A 23839-nucleotide genomic window follows, 5' to 3' on the forward strand; every position below is an offset into this window, starting at 1 on the left:
ATTCTGGTTTTGTTCAGGCGTAGGAGGTGAAGAAGTGTTTCTCTGTCCACCCACAGCTTTCTCACAGAAGAGGGCTCTATTCAGACCAGCCAGTTTAAACAGAGAGATCTGCTCTCACTCCTAAACCAATTTAAACAGAGAGATCTGCTCTCACTCCTAAACCAGTTTAAACAGAGAGATTTGCTCTCACTCCTAAACCAGTTTAAACAGAGCATCTGTTCACACTCCTAAACAAGCCCTATGGTAATGGACTGCATCAAAAATTTTCACAAAAAGTCTTGTGTAATGACCCTTATGTTTGACTTTAATGCGATAATAACGGGTATTACTTAAACAAAACTGGACTGCATCATTTTCTGCATGTTTTGCTTTACAATGGGTCAAATAAAGTCATTTAGTTTAATTACTCAATAAAGTAGCTCTTAAATGCAGTAGAGTTTCCTCTGACTGCTGACGGACTAAAACTACAGAATCATAAAGTAAAATTCTCTGAAACACAGTATTAACATCTCCCTGTGTGGACACAGGAAGAGAAAACACAGGAATATAAAACATTTAACAATCACGAGAAAGTAGGTGTCTGTTTAATCAAACTAATTTCATGAAAACATTCACCACATTTCTCAACATCATCTCCTTATCTCCAGCAGTATGCGAGGGGGACATAAAGCCAGCGTAACACACGTGGACTCAGGGGGTTTCGACAGGAAGGCACAACATCGTGCAGAACACAGCATCCAACAGGCCTGGTCTACAAACCAGCCCTGTCTCTCCCGAGCCCACAGACACTCTGCTGATATCACAATGGCTCTAAGGGCATGATCCAAAGGTGAAGAACTACAGGGGAGAACTGCAACAATCCGTGTTTACAAAAGAAAAGAAAAGAAAAATAAAAAAGACAAAAAGAAAAGAGGAAAAGGCTCCTGGAGGCAGAGACTTCAGTCCACCCCACACACAGCAACCGGGCCACAGCAATGTCCCCAAAACACACACTCCCTCCTCCATGCCGGTGTAGTCGTCCTGTTCATCCATATCAGCATCTCCTCATCTCTTCAGCTGCAGCCCTCGGCCAAAACTCGGCTACTCTGAGAATAAAATAGTGAAAGCCATGATGACGCAGCAGCACGCCACGTACGGGCTCTTCCGCTCACCTGAAAGACAAGGGATCAATGAAAACTGTTCATTTCAAATAATAACAATAATAATAATAATAAACAAAAAACAACCATTTGAATAACGACTGATAGTACGCTGCGTCTAAAGAGAATCTCACCTATTCTTGCACATTTCCAGAAAATCCCAAGAAATCTGCAAATAAACAAGAAAAGGGAAGCTGTTTTTGAATGTTGAGGTCATGGTACATGTTATTGTAAGTATGTGTGTGTCTGTGTGTGACAGGACAGAGCAGCATCCAAACCCTCAGTGTGACCTGTGGGACCGTACTAGGCTTACTGATACCTCCTCCTGTAGAGCTTATTCTCACATCACTGCAATGTCTGCACATCTGACCTGTAAACAACACCCCCACTCTGTCTGCCAGCTGAGAGACTCCACACCCTTCACCCTTAACTCAGGTTTGGATTGCTAATAATGAAAACACTGAGTGTAGTTCAGAGCTAAGCTGTGTTTTTGTGATGAAGTCTGACTGAGAAACTCTGAATGATGCAACCAACAGGTTCAGAAAGACGGCACCGACAGTCTTGTGGAAACCGTGTGCTTAGGACGACTCGTCAGGCAGACCCGATGCCTGAGACTAGAGGTGTTAAGACACAGCTCCTCACACACAGCCTTCTCACTGTGACACAGCTCCTCACACACAGCCTTTTCCCTGTGACACAGCTCCTCACACACAGCCTTTTCCCTGTGACACAGCTCCTCACACACAGCCTTTTCCCTGTGACACAGCTCCTCACACACAGTCTTTTCCCTGTGACACAGCTCCTCACACACAGCCTTTTCCCTGTGACACAGCTCCTCACACACAGCCTTTTCCCTGTGACACAGCTCCTCACACACAGCCTTTTCCCTGTGACACAGCTCCTCACACACAGCCTTTTCTCATCTCTACAGGGTCTCTGATAACAGACAAAGATCTCTCTACCAACACCCCCCCCCCCCCCCCCCCGGTAAGATGTGAAAATAAAATTGTTCAGTCACATGATGCATGCAGTATCAGTTTTTTTTTCTTGCTCCTCATTTGCACTTAAAGAACAAAGGCTGGCTGTATCAGACCATCTGAGAAATTTGAGAGGCTCTGTCTGCCTGGGGGAGCTGTAAGATCTTCACAAAAACAAAAAAAGGTGCATTGTACAGGACTCTGGGCATGTGCTAAAGTCCCAGTGTTCATGCCTTACACCTTCCCTGGGTTTCTGCTCCCAAGATCACTCCACACAACCCTGCCTGCCATCCCATTTCCCAACGACACCTCGTCTAACTCACACTCAGACTTTCTCCCAAAGACAAGCACTGACCCCAGGGCAGGGTTAGTAATCAGAGTCAGTCAGTCAATGAGCACAAGCACTGACCCCAGGGCAGGGTTAGTGATCAGAGTCAGTCAGTCAATGAGCACAAGCACTGACCCCAGGGCAGGGTTAGTGATCAGAGTCAGTCAGTCAATGAGCACAAGCACTGACCCCAGGGCAGGGTTAGTGATCAGAGTCAGTCACTCAACGAGCACAAGCACTGACCCCAGGGCAGGGTTAGTGATCAGAGTCAGTCACTCAACGAGCACAAGCACTGACCCCAGGGCAGGGTTAGTGATCAGAGTCAGTCAGTCAATGAGAGGGACTCCACAGAATCACTGGGTACACTGCATATTCCCTGCCATGGATGAATACTCCATTCTGATTGGTCGATGGGTGGCCATTGTCTTTATGTTTTGACCTCTGATCATGTTCCCTCATATCTTATCACTTTATACAAAGCCAGAAAAAAAATCACACTCTGGCTTATGGTTGCTTGGTGGTTGTTATGGTAATCTATGCTGTTGCTAAGTGACTGAAATGAGAACTAGTCCTTTGTGGAAAATGATAAGTGTAGCGGACAGTAATCACATGGTAAGCAGGATATGAGTGTGGGTGAATCAGTGCTTTAAATAAGCTTTGTCAGGCTGGGTGAGAGCCCTCCAGCCATCACAGGGATCTATCTCCATGTCCCTCACAACATTCAACGGAAAAATCAAACAAAGACAAACTCCGCTGGTTTGGTCCTGGTGTATGTATGCGACCACGTCCAGTCAGACGGCGTGAAACGCTCATAAGCATGCAGTGCTCTGGTAGTTTGTTAAAGACACCTACCCAGTTTTGTTCTTATCGAGCAGACTGGGCGCCAGCGCACGAATATAGGCGCACGTGCAGATGAGCAGCAAGATGACCGTGAGCAGGCTCTGGAAATTAAAAATGGCAGACTGCAAAAAAAAAAAGAAAAAAAAAAAAAAAAGAAAGAAAAATGCCAATTAAACCATCTGACCTCAGTTAAGTTTTGAACGTCAGCCAAACGCACTCTTACTGTAATGTTAATACATGTAGTGCAGCTGGTCATGCCGACAGACAGCAGGTGACACTCCACACTCCAGTTAATGATGGACTGGTATGGCACAGGGATTCACCCCACAGCATGTTAATATATTCAAGATTTAAGATTTAAGAATTGATTTGTCAAATGCTTGATTGTATAAGTACAGCAGCAGTGGAATGAACAGCAACAGCTGCGACACCAACAACTGTTCAAACATAAAGCATCAATAAAAATTAAATAAGAAGAAATATAAAAACTAACCCTTTATACAGGTATAATAAAATTAAATAAGAAGAAATATAAAAACTAAACCTTTATACAAGTATAATAAAATTAAATAAGAAGAAATATAAAAAATAAACCTATGGACAGGTAAGTAACAGAGACAGAATAATAACTAACGCTGTATACAGAGAAGCACCATTGTAGTGTAACAATATGAAGTGACAGTATAAACAGTATAATCAGTATGAACAGTTTGCATTGAGGCGCAGCGAAGGTGCCCTGTGCAAAAGGTGCAGGTGTATAACAGTTTGGAATGTAAGGTGCTGCAAAGATCCCGTGTGCAGGATATGTGTTGGGTGTGTGTTGGGTATGTGTTGGGTGTGTGTTGAATGGGTTTATAAGTGTTTATAGTCCGTATGGCCTGGGGGAAGAAGCTCCCTCTCATCCTCTCTGTTTTGGCCATGATGGGGCGGTTGTCGTCATAACGACAATAACATTCTGATGTAAAGTCCCACCACAAATCATTGGAGAGATGCGATGGGACAGTCACTTGAGACATTTTCAAACATTTGGCGAAAGCAAACAACTGCACAAGAAAATACGAAGTAGAGCCGAGTATGCCTGAGTAAACCTTAGGGCTTGCCTGCAGACTATTACGTGCGGTTAACTGCGCCGACTTTACCTTCGCGAAGTTACAGCAAGTTACGGCCACCGCGCGTTTCTCCACAGGTGTAAGAATGGAAATACGGTGCACTAGTTATATGCGCTTCTTACCTTAAACTGTTTTAGTATTAAATTACCAGTTGTACCTCCTCAAACATTAAAAGGCTAAACACATTAACTAACGGGACGGGTTTACTAACTTGCTAGCTCCGACAGCTAGCACCATCACCATTTGTTAGTTAGTTTACTTTTTATGACTTGAAAACATGTATTGAAGGAAACATGGAGTAAACATCAAGACTGCAGATAAGAGTGGTTATGTAGCAGAACTTGTGCATTTCTACTGGTGTAACTGAACAAATTGGAAGTAAACGTTCGTACAAGACATCACAAAAGTGTCTTACCATTTTGACGAAAGCCACCTCACACTTCCTGTGTGCGGAGGAAGTTGCGTGAGTTACTACAGAAGCCCAGAGAGCCTTAAATATCTTGGATAAAGAGCGCAGTATTCTTTCTTTATCCTCAGAGAGCTCTACGGTTAGTTATCGTCTCGTTGGTTCGGCAGAATAAGACAACAACCTAAACGTCGGCATGGACTAAGACTTGGACAACAGAGAGTTTAAAGCACTATATTAAAACAGTTCGTTTATGGTATGTTTTTGCTACATGGCAACCAGAGTTAGCTGGGTTAGCAACCAATGAATTCTCTAATCTTGATAACAGTTTCTTACACAGTTCTTTCAGCACGTTTGGGTTAAGCATACATTCACGACTTAACAAACAATGCAAGTATAAACAACTCGCCGATGTAAAACGTGTTTGGGTTGTTAAAACCTATGGAGTTGCTCCGATTCAAGTTTAACTGGCAGAGCACGGTGGTTTAACCCTCTACGAGCCGGACAAGCTAATGCGAGGTTGTTATGAGGCTTGTCCTGCTCTAAACATGATTCAGATACAGAAGATTAAATGGAAACAAGCCGCGACGAATCCTAAGATCGTACTCTCTCTCTCTTCCATCTGATAACTGACGTAGGCGCAGTTATTAAGGAAATAGACTCTCAATGGTAAACTGCCACTTTAGAAATTGAAGACCGTTTTATGAAGACTGTTTCTAAATACAGATTTTCTTTCCACCGTTTTTCTGTAAATACTAGCACCGACTAATATAGAACAACACAGGCAAATACGAAGTTCATTTTTAGTAGGCTCTGCCTGGACAACCTTTAATTTTGGGTGAAAGACTCACGTTCAAATGAATGAAATGAATAGCAGCATTTTAGGGCGACTCTGCTTGCTTTGCGTCAACATGTTATATGACGGGTGACCAAAGATCGAACGTTTTAGGGCATGTGGATATAAATGAGCGAATTTACAGTTACCGTCTCTCCCTCAGGCCGAGTAGGCGCGTCCTACGGCTCTTTGGCCGTTTAGAAGTTTTACGGTGAGGATTTAAAATAGTAGGTGTACGTTTTGTTTCACAGACGCAAACTTTTAAAGATTCCGTCTGGAAAATCACCATAATATTTTTTTTCTCATGAATGTAAGTAGTGAACTGTCACATTGTTCTCAGTTTGAACCGCATTACATGTTTATTTCAATAGATAATTATCCTACTGAGTTCATATGCATGACTCTGACGGGCATGTTCTTAAACTTTCTACATTTGGAAGTTTTTAAAGATTAAAGGAAGGGTAAAATACAGGAGAGCAAACCCAACTTTTTACTGTTTACTGCTGATGTTTTCGAACGGATGTGTTTTAATCACTAAAGATGATGATCAAAGAGATGTCCTGTCTGATGGTGCTGCTGTCAGTTCTAAGCCGTGTCGGTCTGGGCTGAAATGTAAGGTCATTGGTATTTCAGGTTTGAAGTGTGGTGTCAGAGGAGAATGTGTGCATATAAGCGGCCGGGACCATCTGCTGTGAGCGTGTGGTTTACAGGACCCGAGAATGACGGGAATGTATTTTAATGATACTACTGTGACTGTCATTTCAAACAGCGCACACACGTGTCATTAGAGAACCCTCATTGTCTCTGACAACTAGCCCGGGTTCTCGTAACTATAAATCTGAGTCAGTCATGTTTTTATTGCAGTCCCTGGTACCTCTGTACACGTATGAGCGTGTTCAAACGCTGGAGCTGACCTTTGACCCTGTCAGGCTGGCAGACACTGAGCTCCGTGGTCATATATATATATATTTTTTTTTAATTGTTTGGGGGTTTTTTGCCAGAGGTTAAAGGATTAAGACACAGATTTCAGACCTTCCATGTGCATGAATTTTCCGATTCCATTCATAATGTCCCATCTGCCTGATTTTTCTGGTTGTATTCATAACTCTAGAGTTTCTGTCTGGCATTTTACTCAATGAGTTAGGAGTTCTGTTTCTGTTCTAGTCGCCCAATTGGCTACAAGTTTCATGATTGTACGTAATTGTTGCTTTGGAAGTACAAACAGTGGTTGAGATTTGAGCTGTTTGAGCGGCCTGTGTGTTACGCTGGCTGCTATGCTGATGGTCTGAACTGGTCTGAACGGAACACATACCCTGCTCCCCCCTCCTTATCGCTGCTCCGTCTTCTGTGTCCACATTTAGAAAGCGCCTGATACCACGGTGCTGGAGCCTGTTGTCTTTGGCTTCTTTGGACGGCCACATCCTGTCTGGCCTGTGCGTTGGCCAGCGGGGAGCCCGGCCTGATGCCAGCGCGGAGATAGCAGGCCGCGCCGTTCCCTCGGCCAGGCATTGTTTTCTCAACGGGACTGATTCATGTGCCCGGAGCTCAGGGCTCCTGCTGGAGATGAGAGATGTCCTCACATCTCAGAGTTTTCTCAGGCTTGGTGTGCATGTTTGTGAATTTAAAGTTAGAGAAATTCTAAAAGTTTGTTATAAAACATCCTGACACACAGTATGTCAAGCCTGGGGCTCCTCCCCCTCCTGTCCTCCTGTCTCAGTGGCGTTTTTGGCTGAGTCTGAGGGGCATGTGTGATTGACAGATGCTCTGTCATTACAGAGGATGGACAGTGTCTGGGTTAGGGTTAGTGCAGATGGTACAGTAACTAATGTACAGGCCTTTCATCAGAGAGCATGCACTGTCTGTGGGTATGCTGATTTACATTGGTTCTTCTAGTCATTTAAAATGTGCCTGTTCTTTGGAAGGTATGGGGAGATAAGATGAGTATCTGAGAAGTGAAAGACAAACAGCTGTGAGCTTTCAGTTTGAGTGCGTGCGTGCGTGCGTGTGTGTGTGTGTGTGTGTGTGTGTGAGTTAGAAAGAGAGTGTAAATGCGTGTGTCTGTGTGACAGTGAGTGTGTGTGTGTCTGTGTGTGAGAGAGTGAGTGTAAATGTGTGTGACTCTGTGTGAGAGTGAGTGTGTGTCTGTGTGAGAGAGAGTGTAAATGTGTGTGACTGTGTGTGAGAAAGAGAGTGTAAATGTGTGTGCACACCAGAGAGTGACTGACTGTGTGCATGAGAGGGAGAGACAGACAGAGAGAGAAAGAGAGAGAGAGAGAAAGAGAGAGAGGGAGGGAGGGAGAGAGGGAGGGAGAGAGACAGAGAGACTCGATGAGAGAGACAGTGACTGAATGAGTCTGTGACAGAGAGAGATTGTATGTGTGTAAGACAGTGAGTGATTTTCCTGAGAGAATGAGTGTGTGTGTATAAGACAGAGAGAGTGATTTTCCTGAGACAGTGTGTGTGTGTGAGTGTGAGATGGTGACAGAGAGAGAGTGATTGAATGAGTGTATGTGTGAGTGTGACAGAGAGAGCGCGCGTGTGTGTGTGGTAGTGTCTGATAGAGTGAGAGAGAGAGAGAGACTGTGTGGGTGATTGATGGTTTGGTGGCATATAACTTTTAAAGTGCAGTTTTCCTGTAAATGTGGGTGATAATGGCAGATATGGTGTGTGTCAGTGCTCTTCTATGATCATTAGCCCCAAAGCCAGAGGACTGTCCCTCACCGCACATCATCACCATTCCCATCTCATTCCTATCTCATTCCCAGCACCATTCCCATCTCATTCCCATCTCATGCTACTGCCATTTTGTGTTTGACACAAGCAGCTGGTTTATTTTTCCGTAAAGACTTCGACTGTCAGGCAGAATGACAATGCTGCAGCGTTTTCAGGCTTTGTCTCATCGTTCCTCTGAGCTTACACGTTTTGGTGACAGATGAGAGCGTCTGCCAAAGTGACGCTGAGTGAGTTAATGAATGAGATGCATCAAATGCTAATCCTGCTTATGTTCTGTATTTTTCTGTAGGTTACAGACGAGCGTTTGGATAAAATGAGAGTCAGCGTGCGTCAGATCTCCGTCGCTTCGGCTCCCGAGGGCCAGTTCTTCCTCAGGGTGGAGAGGTCACGTGACCTGGGCCAAGGCTTTGTCCTTCAGCTCTGTGATGGTGTCTCTGCCTGGAGTGGTGAGGGTAAGCTCTGTGTCTGACTGGCACAGTCTCTGGGTGCTTGTCTTTTATCGCACTACCTCCTTGTCTTTTCACAGTTGTCTAATGTTGAAGCCTCAGAGGAGGAGCAGCCAGGGAAACGTTGCTCTAGTTCCCTAAGCTCATACCCGTCTGTCTGTCTGTCTGTCTGTCTGTCTGGCTTTCTCGTCGTACGGTTAGTCTCTGAGGAGGATGTGACGCGTGAGGCGCAGGAGATGGAGATGCAGAGGGAGGTGTATGTTGGGGAGATCCAGCAGGCTCTGACAGGACCGGGCCTAGACTACAGCTTCCACCTGGACCCTCAGCCGGCCCAGGGGCGTGGCCTGCAGCTGTGTTATGAGAAGGTGCAGAGAGATGTGTCGGTGAGTGGTCTGGTTTCCATCAGCTCTGGATGAATGGCAGAGACAAACCAGGGCAGGTGTTTTTACCTGTTATGCACAGCCCTAATGCCATGATTTCTGGAGCATTCTTCAGTCTGTAGTGTTTCTGTCTGCCATTAAGATCTGAAGCAGCCCCACGATCAGTCCTGAATGTGGGAACTGCTGTTGTGTGACAAAACCTCATTCAGCTCTTCAACTCTTAAAGGTTTTACAGAGAAATTCGGTAGGACCCTGCTCATGGTCAAAAAGAGCTGCATCTTTTTTTTTTTTTATCCGCCCACAAACGCTTCACTTTCTTCCCATGACCTCATGAAGCAGCCCCCACATGGCAGCGTGTGAGAGAGATCTGAGCTGAGCTCGCCCTGGCAGTGCAGCTGACGGCAGAGCTGTCAGAGGAGCAGTGGGCAGGGCTGCACCCTGATACTCAGCAGACACCGTTAGACTGGCTAAATCAGTCATTCCCCTTCAGAAAGGCCAAACCACTCCGCTCACTGACGAAAGCAAACTGTCACGCCGAAGGCATTAAATAAACTGATCCCTGCATTGGTTTATTAGAGAGTGGAGCTCATTCCACAAACATTTGTCTAACCCAGTGTAAACAGACATAATATTAATAATAATAATAATATTAAGTTGATGAACTTCCATGGTAATCCAACCACATCTGCTTCTTCTGCTTCCGAATTCTTCCACTGTGCAAACTGACTCATTTATAACGTCAGACATTATGCAAATTCCCACACACGCTGCATCAGCTGCTCATGGTCAGAAAAGTTCAGCCATTCACTGTTTCAAAGGCTATTATAATGGGTCTGTACAGAACGGTTCTACAGCCAGCCCTGTTCTCTCCTGTCCCAAAGAGCTCCTCTCTGTCAGCCCTGTTCTCTCCTGTCCCAAAGAGCTCCTCTCTGTCAGCCCTGTTCTCTCCTGTCCCACAGAGCTCCTCTCTGTCAGCCCTGTTCTCTCCTGTCCCAAAGAGCTCCTCTCTGTCAGCCCTGTTCTCTCCTGTCCCAAAGAGCTCCTCTCTGTCAACCCTGTTCTCTCCTGTCCCACAGAGCTCCTCTCTGTCAGTCCTTCCTTAAAGTAGTGTTTGCCAACCTAGAAAATCATTTGGAAATCAATGAGACACCACCAAGTTTGCTGCCTTGTATATAAATCTTTAGATAATTGATGAAACATCATAGTAAAGAGGGTAATTATCACATGACTTATGTCATAAATATGGACAAACTGTGATAGTTATACTAGTTAATAAGAAATAAGTGAAATTGCTCACATATGTCAGTGCCTGGAATCTCGTTCTTTTGGACACAAACCAGTGTGTTAACTGTTAACTGACAGAATTTCTAGCCTATTTTAGATCTTTCAAAGGTTTGATGGACTACTGTAAAAGCAATGTATAGTGCATCTGCTCAAAGTTTAAGATTTGAGGACAGACCTTGTTGGAGAGTGAGATGTACCTGACTGTAACTGCTAAAGGGGTCACAGTTCACCTACCTCAGGACTTTTGGTTTGTGTCACAGTTTGGCTTGAACAAAAATCAAACCGACACACAACTTATGTTTTTCTTTCTTTTTAAATGTTTACAAATTTAATACAGAAATTACAGATTTATTACAAATAGCAATAAAGCTGTTCAAAAAATAAAAATGAAAAAAAAAAAAAATCTAATCCTCAGTACCCTTTACTTTAAAGTTCCTCTTCTGCAAAATGGGTATAAGGAGAAAAACCAAACTTGGGCAATAGTTATTTTAAGGCTCTTCATGACAATCAGGGGAAGAAATCCAAACATCAGCATTTTTTAACTTTCTTCTTCAAGAAAGTGACGATGGGATGAGATTTCTATCATCAGAAAAACTGAAGTGTTACGACATCGGCAATCTGAATGAGGCCGGCGGGGTCCTGAATTCTTGGAACTTTCACTCGATCGCACCGTTTCAGCAGAACAAGAAACGCACGATGTCTGAGTAATCATGACAGACTGTTCTCACCTTTTTCAGATCAATGTGCAACTACTGCTATAGAACTATAAGAGACATCGCTAACTGCTATAGAACTATAAGAGACATCGCTAACTGCTATAGAACTATGAGAGACATCGCTAACAGCTATAGAACTATGAGAGACATCGCTAACTGCTATAGAACTATAAGAGACATCGCTAACTGCTATAGAACTATAAGAGACATCGCTAACCGCTATAGAACTATGAGAGACATCGCTAACTGCTATAGAACTGTAAGAGACATCGCTAACTGCTATAGAACTGTAAGAGACATCGCTAACTGCTATAGAACTATAAGAGACATCGCTAACTGCTATAGAACTGTAAGAGACATCGCTAACAGCTATGGAACTATAAGAGACATAACTAACTGCTATAGAACTATGAGAGACATCGCTAACTGCTATAGAACTATAAGAGACATCGCTAACTGCTATAGAACTATAAGAGACATCGCTAACTGCTATAGAACTATAAGAGACATCGCTAACTGCTATAGAACTATGAGAGACATCGCTAACTGCTATAGAACTATAAGAGACATCGCTAACAGCTATAGAACTGTAAGAGACATCGCTAACTGCTATAGAACTATAAGAGACATCGCTAACTGCTATAGAACTGTAAGAGAAACAGCTCCCACTCGCTTCTCTATCTGCTCATCCACCACTTTGTTCCAAACAAAGGGTCTTCAGCCACTGATGATCCACACATCACGTCCAGCCTCTCCAGTATTTTCATGACGTGTGAATATGCTTGTCCCAGCAATTTTCCGAGAATGGTGTATGCTTGTGAAAGGGGTTAACCAGTGTTTCCAGCACTGCCGGATAAGTTTGTGCAGCAATGTTGTCGGTGTGGTTTGTGCCCGTGTTGTCTTGTGTTGCTCATGCATCTCTGAGAGACATTCAGTACTGTCTCATTGACCTTTCTGACCCCTTCCGCTGACCTTCACTCCACAGAACGTGCGGACAGAGTGGTGATGTGTCTTTATGTCTGTGTTGTATATTTAACCTGTGGACGCCTGCTAAGGGGTCGACGCTGAGTTAGAGTTAGTGCAGGTCAGGCTTTAGTCCACCTGCTGTCCTCAGTAGCTGTTTTGGGGTCAGAGGTCATTAATGGTGAATAGGTGTAGGGTCGGAGGAGAAGTGTGGTGAGCTGTGGAAGTGAAAGGCTGGCGCACAGACAGAGAGGCATTGCCCACTGTGAGTGCTGTGAGCCAGGCAGGAGGGAGGTCAGTGGAGTTGTGGTAAAGAGCAGGTGGCTTGAATTCCAGGCTTTGATCACTGGAACGCGTCCAGTTTTCCTTTGACTTTTTACACAGCAGCGGCCTCCAGCCATTTCCCCCATTTCCCCCTGTTAATGCCCAGGGCTTGAGCTGCACTCAGGACCCACACTGCCGCATTTCCTGACATAAGCAGCTGCTAAACTCCAGCATGCTTGCTGTAATCAGCTCTGTTGTAAAGCTTGGTTTTTAGTGAATTCCCGTAACTCTGGAAGCTACAGGTTTTCCATTTTACATCTGTGTGACTTGTCTTCTGTAATATTTACTTTTATTTTAGCCAACTAATAGCGTTAGAGGGAGAAAAAACAACCTTAAAAACATAGATACACCCAGCCCTCCCTGTTCCGTGACCTTTTGACTCAGTTCTCAGCTTTTCCCAGGTTTTGAGTACTTGGGCTGTGGTCGGCTGAGGGGAGCTGTCTGATGCTGACTCCATAGGCTTGTCGATGTCTATGGAGCGGCGTGGACGTGAGGAGCCCGGTTTAGCCACGGTGCTGGTTGTCATTCAGAGGAGTTAAGCTCGTGCAGCTGGGCTCAGAGCCTGGGGAGGGCTGGCTGGCGTTCCCCGCATAAAGCGGGCCCTGTTTCTCTCTCCTCTCTCCCTGTCTTACCCTTCAGCTGCACGTCTTCCTCCCCGGTTTGTTTTCTCCCATCCATTTATTCCTGTGAAGCGCTGCAGGAGTCAGTGCATTACGCTTAATCAAAGGGATATGAAAGAAAAACACAGTGGTCTGTGATTAAATGGCTCTTTTTTCTACCCAGGCCTTGTTGAATTGTTGGCCTGTTTTTCTGTCCAGGCCTTGTTTAAATGTTGGCCTGTTTTTCTTGGGGATCTCCTCAGGCCTACATAAGACCCTCAGTGTGCTACACATCACACGAAACGTGTTAAAAGCCTCTTTGTTAACGGGAAGCAAAAAAAAAACAAAAAAAACTCAGCCTAAAGTTTTTTGGCTCTTTTTTTTTTTTTTTTTGGACTTTGCAAATGACAGTTTAGTCCGTAGCACTTTAAGCGTTTGCGTCTTTTCTTCTCTGTGCAGTAGATTGAGGCCTCTGAGTGTGTGCGTTTAGTGTTGGAATGAACATGAAACAGAGGAGCACGCTCATCCCTGCCAGCTGCGGCGTCGGCCACTGCGTGCTGCTGAATGAAGGCAGTGAAAGAGCTGTGAGCACATGGTCAGGTTGGAGTTTGGAGAAGCAGGTGTGGGGCGGGCCAGGGCAGGTCTCAGAGCCACCGGCCTGAAACACACTCGTCCGAAGCGTTTGAAGATGGCAACGTTATTTCAGCTGAGACTTCATCCCCAGCGTGACCTCCTCAAGATTTAGGAAGAACTTTGACTTATAACCAAAACAGTTATTAGGCCTCGCTAACACCTTACACAGGTGCACGCAGAAACACACACACACACTCACACACAGAAGTGTTCTTTTCTCTCTGTGATGTTGGGGTATTCTGGTCATGATGGTTATGGTGTTTAAGGAAACAGTTTGTCTGGAGGACTACAACCGTTTGGAATTGCTAGCCAGTAACAAACGTTATGACGTAACCCGCGATTTCATGGAAATAAAGACTTTTTTCGCTCCATGCTCTGTTTCTCACCGCTGGCTTCTCAAATGGATGTTGTTGTGGTGATTGCTCTCAGAGTGGATCCCAGGCAGGTGGAGACAGGAGAGGGTTGTTCTGCTGTGTTTGCTGTGTTAATTGTTTAGCATGTCTGCTGTGTTGGCGTGAGCCTGAACGTTTTAAGATGTGATGCAGTGATGTTAGCAAGGAGTGCCCCCATGCCTACTCTCACACAACATGTGGAGATCCTTAAAGTTCAATAAGGGATTTTTAATTTAAACAACATTGTTTGGAAATGAATAAACACACAGTGCACAAACAAACTGAGTGAAAATACACCACACCTTTTACCACAGATGGTCTTTCCCTCTGCCGCCAGTGGTGTGTTCATTCACATGTTTGAATCAGAGCAGGGAAACTATGGTTTACTTTGATTGGTTTAGCAGGGTTAGGTGGACTGTGGTTTAATTTGATTGGTTGAGCAGGGTTAGGTGGACTGTGGTTTAATTTGATTGGTTGATCAGGGTTAGGTTGACTGTGGTTAAATTTGATTGGTTGAGCAGGGTTAGGTTGACTGTGGTTAAATTTGATTGGTTGAGCAGGGTTAGGTTGACTGTGGTTTAATTTGATTGGTTGAGCAGGGTTAGGTTGACTGTGGTTAAATTTGATTGGTTGAGCAGGGTTAGGTTGACTGTGGTTTAATTTGATTGGTTGATCAGGGTTAGGTTGACTGTGGTTAAATTTGATTGGTTGAGTAGGGTTAGGTTGACTGTGGTTAAATTTGATTGGTTGAGCAGGGTTAGGTTGACTGTGGTTAAATTTGATTGGTTTAGTAGGGTTAGGTTGACTGTGGTTAAATTTGATTGGTTGAGTAGGGTTAGGTTGACTGTGGTTAAATTTGATTGGTTGAGCAGGGTTAGGTTGACTGTGGTTAAATTTGATTGGTTGATCAGGGTTAGGTTGACTGTGGTTAAATTTGATTGGTTGATCAGGGTTAGGTTGACTGTGGTTAAATTTGATTGGTTTAGTAGGGTTAGGTTGACTGTGGTTAAATTTGATTGGTTTAGCAGGGTTAGGTGGACTGTGGTTTAATTTGATTGGTTGATCAGGGTTAGGTGGACTGTGGTTTAATTTGACTGGTTGAGCAGGGTTAGGTGGGCTGTGGTTTAATTTGATTGGTTGATCAGGGTTAGGTGGACTGTGGTTTAATTTGATTGGTTGATCAGGGTTAGGTGGACTGTGGTTAAATTTGATTGGTTGATCAGGGTTAGGTTGACTGTGGTTAAATTTGACTGGTTGATCAGGGTTAGGTGGACTGTGGTTAAATTTGATTGGTTGATCAGGGTTAGGTTGACTGTGGTTTAATTTGATTGGTTGATCAGGGTTAGGTGGGCTGTGGTTTAATTTGATTGGTTGATCAGGGTTAGGTGGACCGTGGTTAAATTTGATTGGTTGAGCAGGGTTAGGTGGACTGTGGATGAACAGTATTAGAACACAAAGGAAGCTGTCATTTGTGTGAACATCCCTGGATCTCAGTAGGGTGTAATGGCCTGTGTGCTGATCCGTGGATTGCAGAAAAGCGAGTGTCTAATCCTTTCCAGACCAGCTCCATAAAGAAACAATGCCCTCTCTGTTGGGAGGGCCCTGCACAAAATCGCTCTCACTTATTGGTGGATGTTTTGCAATAATACATCCTCTTTTGTGCTGTCCTCAGTTACCCCACCTCAGTTACCCAACAATTACCTCTCACTCCTCAAATACATCAGTTACCTCTCACTCTTCAAATACAACAATTACCTCTCACTCCTCAAATACAACAGTAACCTCTCACTCTTCAAATACAACAGTTACCTCTCACTCCTCAAATACAACAGTAACCTCTCACTCCTCAAATACAACAGTAACCTCTCACTCTTCAAATACATCAATTACCTCTCACTCCTCAAATACAACAGTAACCTCTCACTCCTCAAATACAACAGTAACCTCTCACTCTTCAAATACATCAATTACCTCTCACTCCTCAAATACAACAGTAACCTCTCACTCCTCAAATACATCAGTTACCTCTCACTCCTCAAATACATCAGTTACCTCTCACTCCTCAAATACAACAGTAACCTCTCACTCTTCAAATACATCAATTACCTCTCACTCCTCAAATACAACAGTAACCTCTCACTCTTCAAATACATCAATTACCTCTCACTCCTCAAATACAACAGTAACCTCTCACTCCTCAAATACATCAGTTACCTCTCACTCCTCAAATACATCAGTAACCTCTCACTCCTCAAATACATCAGTTACCTCTCACTCTTCAAATACATCAGTTACCTCTCACTCTTCAAATACATCAGTTACCTCTCACTCCTCAAATACATCAGTTACCTCTCACTCCTCAAATACATCAGTTACCTCTCACTCCTCAAATACATCAGTTACCTCTCACTCTTCAAATACATCAGTTACCTCTCACTCCTCAAATACATCAGTTACCTCTCACTCCTCAAATACAACAGTAACCTCTCACTCTTCAAATACATCAATTACCTCTCACTCCTCAAATACATCAGTTACCTCTCACTCTTCAAATACATCAATTACCTCTCACTCTTCAAATACATCAGTTACCTCTCACTCCTCAAATACATCAGTAACCTCTCACTCCTCAAATACATCAGTTACCTCTCACTCTTCAAATACAACAGTTACCTCTCACTCCTCAAATACATCAATTACCTCTCACTCTTCAAATACAGTTACCTCTCACTCTTCAAATACAATTAATTACTTCTCACTCTTCAAATACAGTTACCTCTCACTCCTCAAATACATCAGTTACCTCTCACTCCTCAAATACATCAGTTACCTCTCACTCTTCAAATACAGTTACCTCTCACTCTTCAAATACAACGATGCCTCTCACTCTTCAAATACATCAATTACATCTCACTCTTCAAATGCAATAATTATCCTCTCCCCATCCCATTCATCAGATACATCAGTTTTATCTCATTATCCTTGAGATAGTCTGTCTAGAGCCCTGCGACCTGTCCAGGGCGTTTCCCCACCTTTCGCCCAATGAGCGCTGGGATAGGCTCCAGCACCCCCCGCAACCCTAATTAGGATAAACAGCATAGAGAATGAGTGAGTGAGAGAGTGAGTAGTCTGTCTAGAGTTCTTGATTAAACATACATGTCACATGGATTTCTGCCCTGTTTACTGCTTTATGAATATTCTGTTGACATCCAGAAACAAGACCAGACTTCACGGGTTGCTCATTTTGCCCCATCTTTATTTTAATCAGTTGATTAATGTTTAACTTCTGAAAAATACTGTTGATCTTCACAATGACTGTTTCAGTCTCCTTAGTATTGTGAAGTCTCTTTGTATTTTGCCAAATTTTATAGTCAGTATTGCGAAATGTTTTTCAGTCAGTATGCTTTTTTTGTTTTTTGTTTTTTTGTTGTTTTTTTTAAGAAAGTGAAACAGTAACTGATGTCTTGTATTTTAAGCTGTTTGAAAAAGTCCCATGTGTTGTAAATGAAGACAGCGTTCCCTGGCTTTGGCTGCAGTGCTCGCTGGAGAGGTGACTCACTTTCCTTTAACTGTTCCCTCTGGGACTGAAGCTCCACAGGCCCAGAGAAACACGCAGCCCTCACAGAGAGAGGCTGCAGGAGCCCTCCACACTCTACTGATTATGGAAGAGCAGATGGCATTGCCTGTGTGGAGTACGAGCATCAGAATGCTGGGGTCCACAGTGTGCATGTGCGTGCGTGTGTGTGTGTGTGTGTGTGTGTGTGTGTGTATCTGTGTGCATGTGCGCGCACGTGTGTGTGTCTGTGTGTGTGTGTGTACGTGTGTGTGTGTCTGTGCATGCATGCGCGTGTGTGTGCGTGCGTGTGTGCGTGTGTGTGCGTATGAGTTAGCAGGACAGGTTTGTGTGAGGGTCACTTTCTCTTCCTGTATTCATAGCACGTCCAGCCCTGCTGCTAAATTGCTGTAACTTATGACATTTCAAATGAAATGAATAAATAAGACTCATTTTAAAGCCCATAAAACATGTCATTTGTTTGTGAGAACAAGTTGCACCATTGATCCCAGATTGTGTGAGTGGCAAGTGTTCACTTGAGGAATCAGCTCCATGTGCGTTGGCTTTTTAGCCTGTGTGTATCTAGGGTCTTCTTGGAACAGGCCTGACCAGTGTCTCCCTCTCTTTATCCCAGTTTCTCCCAGCGGACATGCTTGTCATGGAGCGAGAGCCAGACTCTTCAGTCGCAGCCATGGATGCTCCTGGTCCCTCACAGGGGACATCTCTTTGGGGCATAGATACATTGCAGCTGGTTAATTGTGTGAGGCTGTGCTGCTCTGATTGGTTGACTGTGCGACAGTGTGCTGCTCTGATTGGTTGACTGTGCGACAGTGTGCTGCTCTGGTTGGTTGACTGTGTAACAGCGTCCTGCTCTGGTTGGTCGACTGTGTGAGAGTGTGCTGCTCTGATTGGCTGACTGTGTGACAGCGTCTTGCTCTGGTGGGTCGACTGTGAGAAAAGCCTATCTGAAGCCTGCAGTGTGTGGGCAGATGTTGCTGGTGCAGAGAGAGCCACTGCAGGCCAGTGAGGCCAGGATCTCAGTCACTGTGCTTTGAAATGGCATCTCTCTCCCTGCAGGTGCCTGTGTAGGTGTAGGGCTGATCTCTCTCTCTCTCTCTCTCTCTCCCCCCCTCCCTCTCCCCCTCTCTCTCTCCATCTCTCTCTCTCTCCCCCCTCCCCCTCTCTCCCCCCCCCTCTCTCCCCCCCCCTCCCCCTCTCTCTCTCCATCTCTCTCTCCCCCCCCCCCCCCCCTTCTCTCTCCCCCCCCCCCCCTCTCTCTCCCTCTCTCTCTCTCTCTCTCTCTCTCTCTCCTTCAGTTCAGGCTTGGAGTGGTGGAACTGCAGCCAGTCCCAGAGCCCACGGAAGTCATCAGAGAGATCATGACCTTTGGCTTGGAACAAAGTGCTGGTCTGCTGGACCAAAACAAAGCCTTGAAGGAGGAGAACCAGCGTCTGAGGAATGAGCACCATCGTATCAGAGCAGAGTGCGTCACCATGTCACCACTCACTTCACTACCTATTTACACCCATTTCCTGCCGCTGGCCCACCTATAACGGTTAACTGTCCATAACCTTCAGGGAAATTCACATGTGGGGGGAGTTACCGAATATGATCTCTCTCTCTCTGTCTCTCTTCGTAACTGCTCTGCATATAGACGGGGTTGCCAGGAGATACCAGTCACACTAAACACACAGTCATTTTATTTATGCCGTCAAACACCATGCTTGTGTTTCCTTTTTATGAAACTGTTTTAAAAATGCACCATGTTTGTGAAGCAGGTTAAAAAAAGTATTTGTGGTTTGTGCCTGACTAAAGCACATGTCAGCACTCCAGGAAGTTTAGCAGCTGGCTCCAAACCGGAGAGAATCCCTGTCTACAACTGCTGCTGTGTGTGACTGTGTGGAGACATGGGTGTGTGTGTATGTGTATGTGGAGACCTGTGAGTGTGTGTGTGTGTGTGTGTGTGTGTGTGTGTGTGTGTGTGTGCACCAGACAGGCTTTTGGTGAAGCGCTGTGTTTGTGGTCCGTCTCCGTAACTGTCGCCTCCCCTCTGCTGAGCCGGGGGGGGGGGAACATCAGCGCCCCGCCCACACCCCGGCAGGCGCCTCCTCATGCTGCCGTTAGTGAGGATGAAGCTTTGGGTTTGACCCCATAAGGTTTTTAACGGGGCTTTATAGCGTGACACGTGTGGTTTAGGCAGACTGGCACCGCCCTGCTGGGCAGTCCACGCTACAGGATGTCTGCTCCACGCAAACACTTCCACCCACCTCACTCCCTGTTTTTACAGCCCAGACAGCAGAGAGGTGAATTTATTTAGGAGTTTCACCGCTCTCCCCTCTCCTCCTCAGGATGGAGAGATATGTGGAGGGGAAGGAGAACCTAGAGCAGGAGCTGTACAGTCGCTTTGTCCTGGTCCTAAACGAGAAGAAGGCCAAGATTCGATCTCTGCAGGACACCGTCAGACAGCTCCAGGACTCCATAGAGGAAGAAAGGTGAGGATGGCATGACCTGGAATGACCTTTAATGACCTGGTGTGACCCTTAATGAGTTCACTGTGTCACGCGACAGGTCCCGTGAAATCTCTTGCTGATCGGATTTGATGTTCACATTCTGAAATATCCTGCTCGTGCTGATGCGTCATACGGATGCACTGGTTTACATCAGAATATTAGTCCCACTTCTTGATTTTTGGTCTGTGTAACAGACACCCACTTCCCCTCTGAGAGGAACAGAAAACATGCGTTGAAACGACCTTACCAAACACCCCTAAACACACCTTCATACACACCTTTAAACACCATCATACACACCTTCATACACACCTTTAAAGACCTTTATACACACCTTTATATTATACACACCTTTAAACACCTTACCAAACACCCCTAAACACACCTTCATACTCACCTTTAAACACCATCATACACACCTTCATACACACCTTTAAAGACCTTACCAAACGACTTTGAATGCACTTTTAAACACCTTACCAAACACCTGAGTAAAAACCTTCATATAGCAGCAGGGATCATTGGAAGAGCACAAAGTTTTCTATTCTTTAATAAAAATTCTAATTGTAATTGTAGTTGTGATCTAAGCAGAGTCATAATGGTGAACAGCTGTTTCAGAGTGCTGAGGTCCGGTTGGCGGAACGACCCGTGTGACCTGGTCCCATTTCACTCTGTGTGATAGGAACAGGAGGAAGGAGCAGACAGAGAGGACAGAAAGCCGGGGAGGTGGAGCTCCAGACAGGGAGAGCGACTATGGAGGCACGACGGATGAGGAGCAGGAGGACGACACTCCAGCTGCAGCCTCCAGACCTCCCACACAAGGTAGCCTGACCTCCAGACCTCCCACACAAGGTCGCCTGACCTCCACACCCCCCGCCCAAGGTCGCCTGACCTCCACACCCCCTGCCCAAGGTCGCCTGACCTCCACACCCCCTGCCCAAGGTCGCCTGACCTCCACACTCCCCGCCCAAGGTCGCCTGACCTCCACACTCCCCGCCCAAGGTCGCCTGACCTCCACACCCCTTGCCCAAGGTAGCCTGACCTCCACACCCCCTGCCCAAGGTCGCCTGACCTCCACACCCCCTGCCAAAGTTAGCCTGACCTCCACACCCCCCGCCCAAGGTCGCCTGACCTCCACACCCCCTGCCCAAGGTGGCCTGACGCAGCAGACGAATGAAACATTGAGCTGTCTCATTGAAGACACTGGCCTGCCAGCTCCTGTCCTCCTCCTGTTGTTATGATGACAAACCTAGACACATTTACAGAGTCTGTTTCGTTGGCCCTCAGCCTGTGGGAAATACCTGCCCAAAGCCCCTCGGCGCATATTTATGTCCTAAAGGCCCGTGAGAATGGGGCAGAGGATGAAGGACCTGTCACAGATCACTGGGCAGGCTGCCGCCCTGCTCTGCCTCCGAGGGCGTTTATGGACCGCGCCGGTCTCACAGAACCAGCTCACTCAGCTCAGCTCCTCACCATTTTCAACACATAAAAGTCAGGCTTTTATTGGGCGGACGTGTGTGTGTGCAGAGGAGGAACGAGGGGTGTGGCTCCTGAGCTGTTATAGGCGTAAATCTCTCTTGTTCTCTGACCTGATTGGTCTGGGTTAAAATATGTCTGTGTTCAGCCAAAAAAAAATATGTTTAGGAGTGTTCTCTAAAAATATCTCCTTTTAGGGAGAGGTGCAGTGTTTTAGTTATTGTGCCAGTGTAAATATATGTGTGTGTGTGTGTGTGTGTGTGTGTCTCTCTCTCTGTCGGCCAGCAAAGAACTAACAGTTACTATAGAAGGGGCAGTGGGCAGGCCAGGTTAACCCAGACAGTTGCCTGTAGATCCTGAAATGTAGCTCTGGGGTTCTTTATGATTTCTCTGAACATTAACCCAGCATTAAACCAGCATTAAACCAGCATTAAACCGCAGAGAATTTTATGGGACTTCCTGTCCTGGGAAGACTGGCAGCTGTCTGGGATGTTCTCTATTTGTGAATAATCTTCATGGCGGAGAATGACGGATTTCAGATTGTTTGGAAATGTTCTAATGTCCCTGAACGTCTGTTCTCATTGGACGGTGTTAACACAAACCTGAATGTCTGTTCTCATTGGACGGTGTTAACACAAACCTGAATGTCTGTTCTCATTGGACAGTGTTAACACAAACCTGAGTCTGTTCTCATTGGACAGTGTTAACACAAACCTGAGACTCTGTTCTCCGTGGACAGTGTTAACACAAACCTGAGAGTCTGTTCTCATTGGACAGTGTTAACGCAAACCTGAGAGTCTGTTCTCATTGGACAGTGTTAACACAAACCTGAGTCTGTTCTCATTGGACGGTGTTAACACAAACCTGAGAGTCTGTTCTCATTGGACAGTGTTAACACAAACCTGAGTCTGTTCTCATTGGACGGTGTTAACACAAACCTGAATGTCTGTTCTCATTGGACAGTGTTAACACAAACCTGAGTCTGTTCTCATTGGACGGTGTTAACACAAACCTGAATGTCTGTTCTCATTGGACAGTGTTAACACAAACCTGAGAGTCTGTTCTCATTGGACAGTGTTAAAACAAACCTGAGAGTCTGTTCTCATTGGACAGTGTTAACACAAACCTGAGTCTGTTCTCATTGGACAGTGTTAACACAAACCTGAGAGTCTGTTCTCATTGGACAGTGTTAACACAAACCTGAGTCTGTTCTCATTGTACAGTGTTAACACAAACCTGAGTCTGTTCTCATTGGACAGTGTTAACACAAACCTGAGACTCTGTTCTCATTGGACAGTGTTAACACAAACCTGAATGTCTGTTCTCATTGGACAGTGTTAACACAAACCTGAGAGTCTGTTCTCATTGGACAGTGTTAACACAAACCTGAATGTCTGTTCTCATTGGACAGTGTTAACACAAACCTGAATGTCTGTTCTCATTGGACAGTGTTAACACAAACCTGAGACTCTGTTCTCATTGGACGGTGTTAATAAGCAGTAAGGGTGTACTTCCTTTCCCCCATATGGCTTCAGCGTTTTGAATGACTTTTGTTGAGTAAATAATGACATATTTGTCTTTATCTGTTAATATGTCTAATGAAGAGGTCGGTGAGGACCAGTTGGTTGTTATTTATGCCTTGATATGTCAAACCGTAGAACTGAAAGGGAGTGTGCTTTCTTTTCCACATCACTGTGGGCCCCCGTACTCATGTCTCTTGGAAACACTTTGTTTTGAGACAAGGGGCTCTTGTGAGGCCAGTCTATGTTTTAGAGACTGTTTAAGTGCCAATGAGTCATCCCCTCTCGGGCTGAAGAGAAATGGACAGGGAGGGCGGGGTGTGTGTGTGTGTGTGTTTATGTATGTGTGGTGGGGGGGGGGGGGTTGCTTAGTGTCTCTGTGGACAAACATCTGCTGCTATTGAGTCACCAAAACACTTTCACCCTCATTCTGTGGTCAGAAATAGCATGAATGAAATGTATATTCACTCAGTACCAGACACTTTGTTTGGGCTACCCTTCACAATACAGGGCCAAGACAGGCTTGTTCATAGCTAATGAACTGTTGGTGTTTATTACATAGACTTGGCCCTCTGGGCTTTTCACTCTCCCTTCCCCTCATATGACGTTGTTTTTAAAGTGTGTGTCCTCTTCCTGTCTCACCACGTATGGACTCACACGACACACACACAAACCG

At 45.3% G+C, this 23839-nt stretch overlaps 2 protein-coding genes across 2 annotated transcripts in view; one reads left to right on the forward strand and one right to left on the reverse strand.

The window, feature by feature from the left end:
- Positions 1-286: 286 nt before the first annotated feature.
- tmem167a (transmembrane protein 167A) lies at positions 287-4831 on the reverse strand. The gene is made up of 4 exons (XM_030768999.1): positions 4809-4831; positions 3297-3406; positions 1274-1308; positions 287-1151 (listed from the first exon to the last, which is right to left on the reverse strand). Exons 1-4 carry the CDS (start codon positions 4809-4811, stop codon positions 1081-1083), a joined length of 219 nt encoding a protein of 72 aa, XP_030624859.1. The 5' UTR covers positions 4812-4831; the 3' UTR covers positions 287-1080.
- A 145-nt stretch (positions 4832-4976) lies between these two features.
- Positions 4977-23839, forward strand: part of xrcc4 (X-ray repair complementing defective repair in Chinese hamster cells 4) — a 33076-nt gene continuing 14213 nt past the window's right edge. The window contains exons 1-6 of the mRNA XM_030769718.1: positions 4977-5055; positions 8657-8819; positions 9015-9196; positions 18974-19140; positions 20006-20149; positions 20850-20989. Of these exons, the coding sequence (XP_030625578.1) occupies positions 5053-5055; positions 8657-8819; positions 9015-9196; positions 18974-19140; positions 20006-20149; positions 20850-20989 (799 nt within the window). The 5' untranslated portion in view covers positions 4977-5052. The remainder of the gene's footprint in view (positions 5056-8656; positions 8820-9014; positions 9197-18973; positions 19141-20005; positions 20150-20849; positions 20990-23839) is intronic.

This window comes from Chanos chanos, chromosome 3 (genome assembly GCF_902362185.1).
Source record: "Chanos chanos chromosome 3, fChaCha1.1, whole genome shotgun sequence".
Classification (NCBI taxonomy): domain Eukaryota; kingdom Metazoa; phylum Chordata; class Actinopteri; order Gonorynchiformes; family Chanidae; genus Chanos; species Chanos chanos.

What these genes read in the sequence shown, in the direction of transcription:
- tmem167a (XM_030768999.1), bottom strand. An exon ending in CTCGATAAGAACAAAACTGG is followed by an intron (nt 1,309 to 3,296) that starts GTAGGTGTCTTT and finishes GTTTATTTGCAG; the next exon opens with ATTTCTTGGGATTTTCTGGA. An exon ending in CTGGAAATGTGCAAGAATAG is followed by an intron (nt 1,152 to 1,273) that starts GTGAGATTCTCT and finishes CTTGTCTTTCAG; the next exon opens with GTGAGCGGAAGAGCCCGTAC.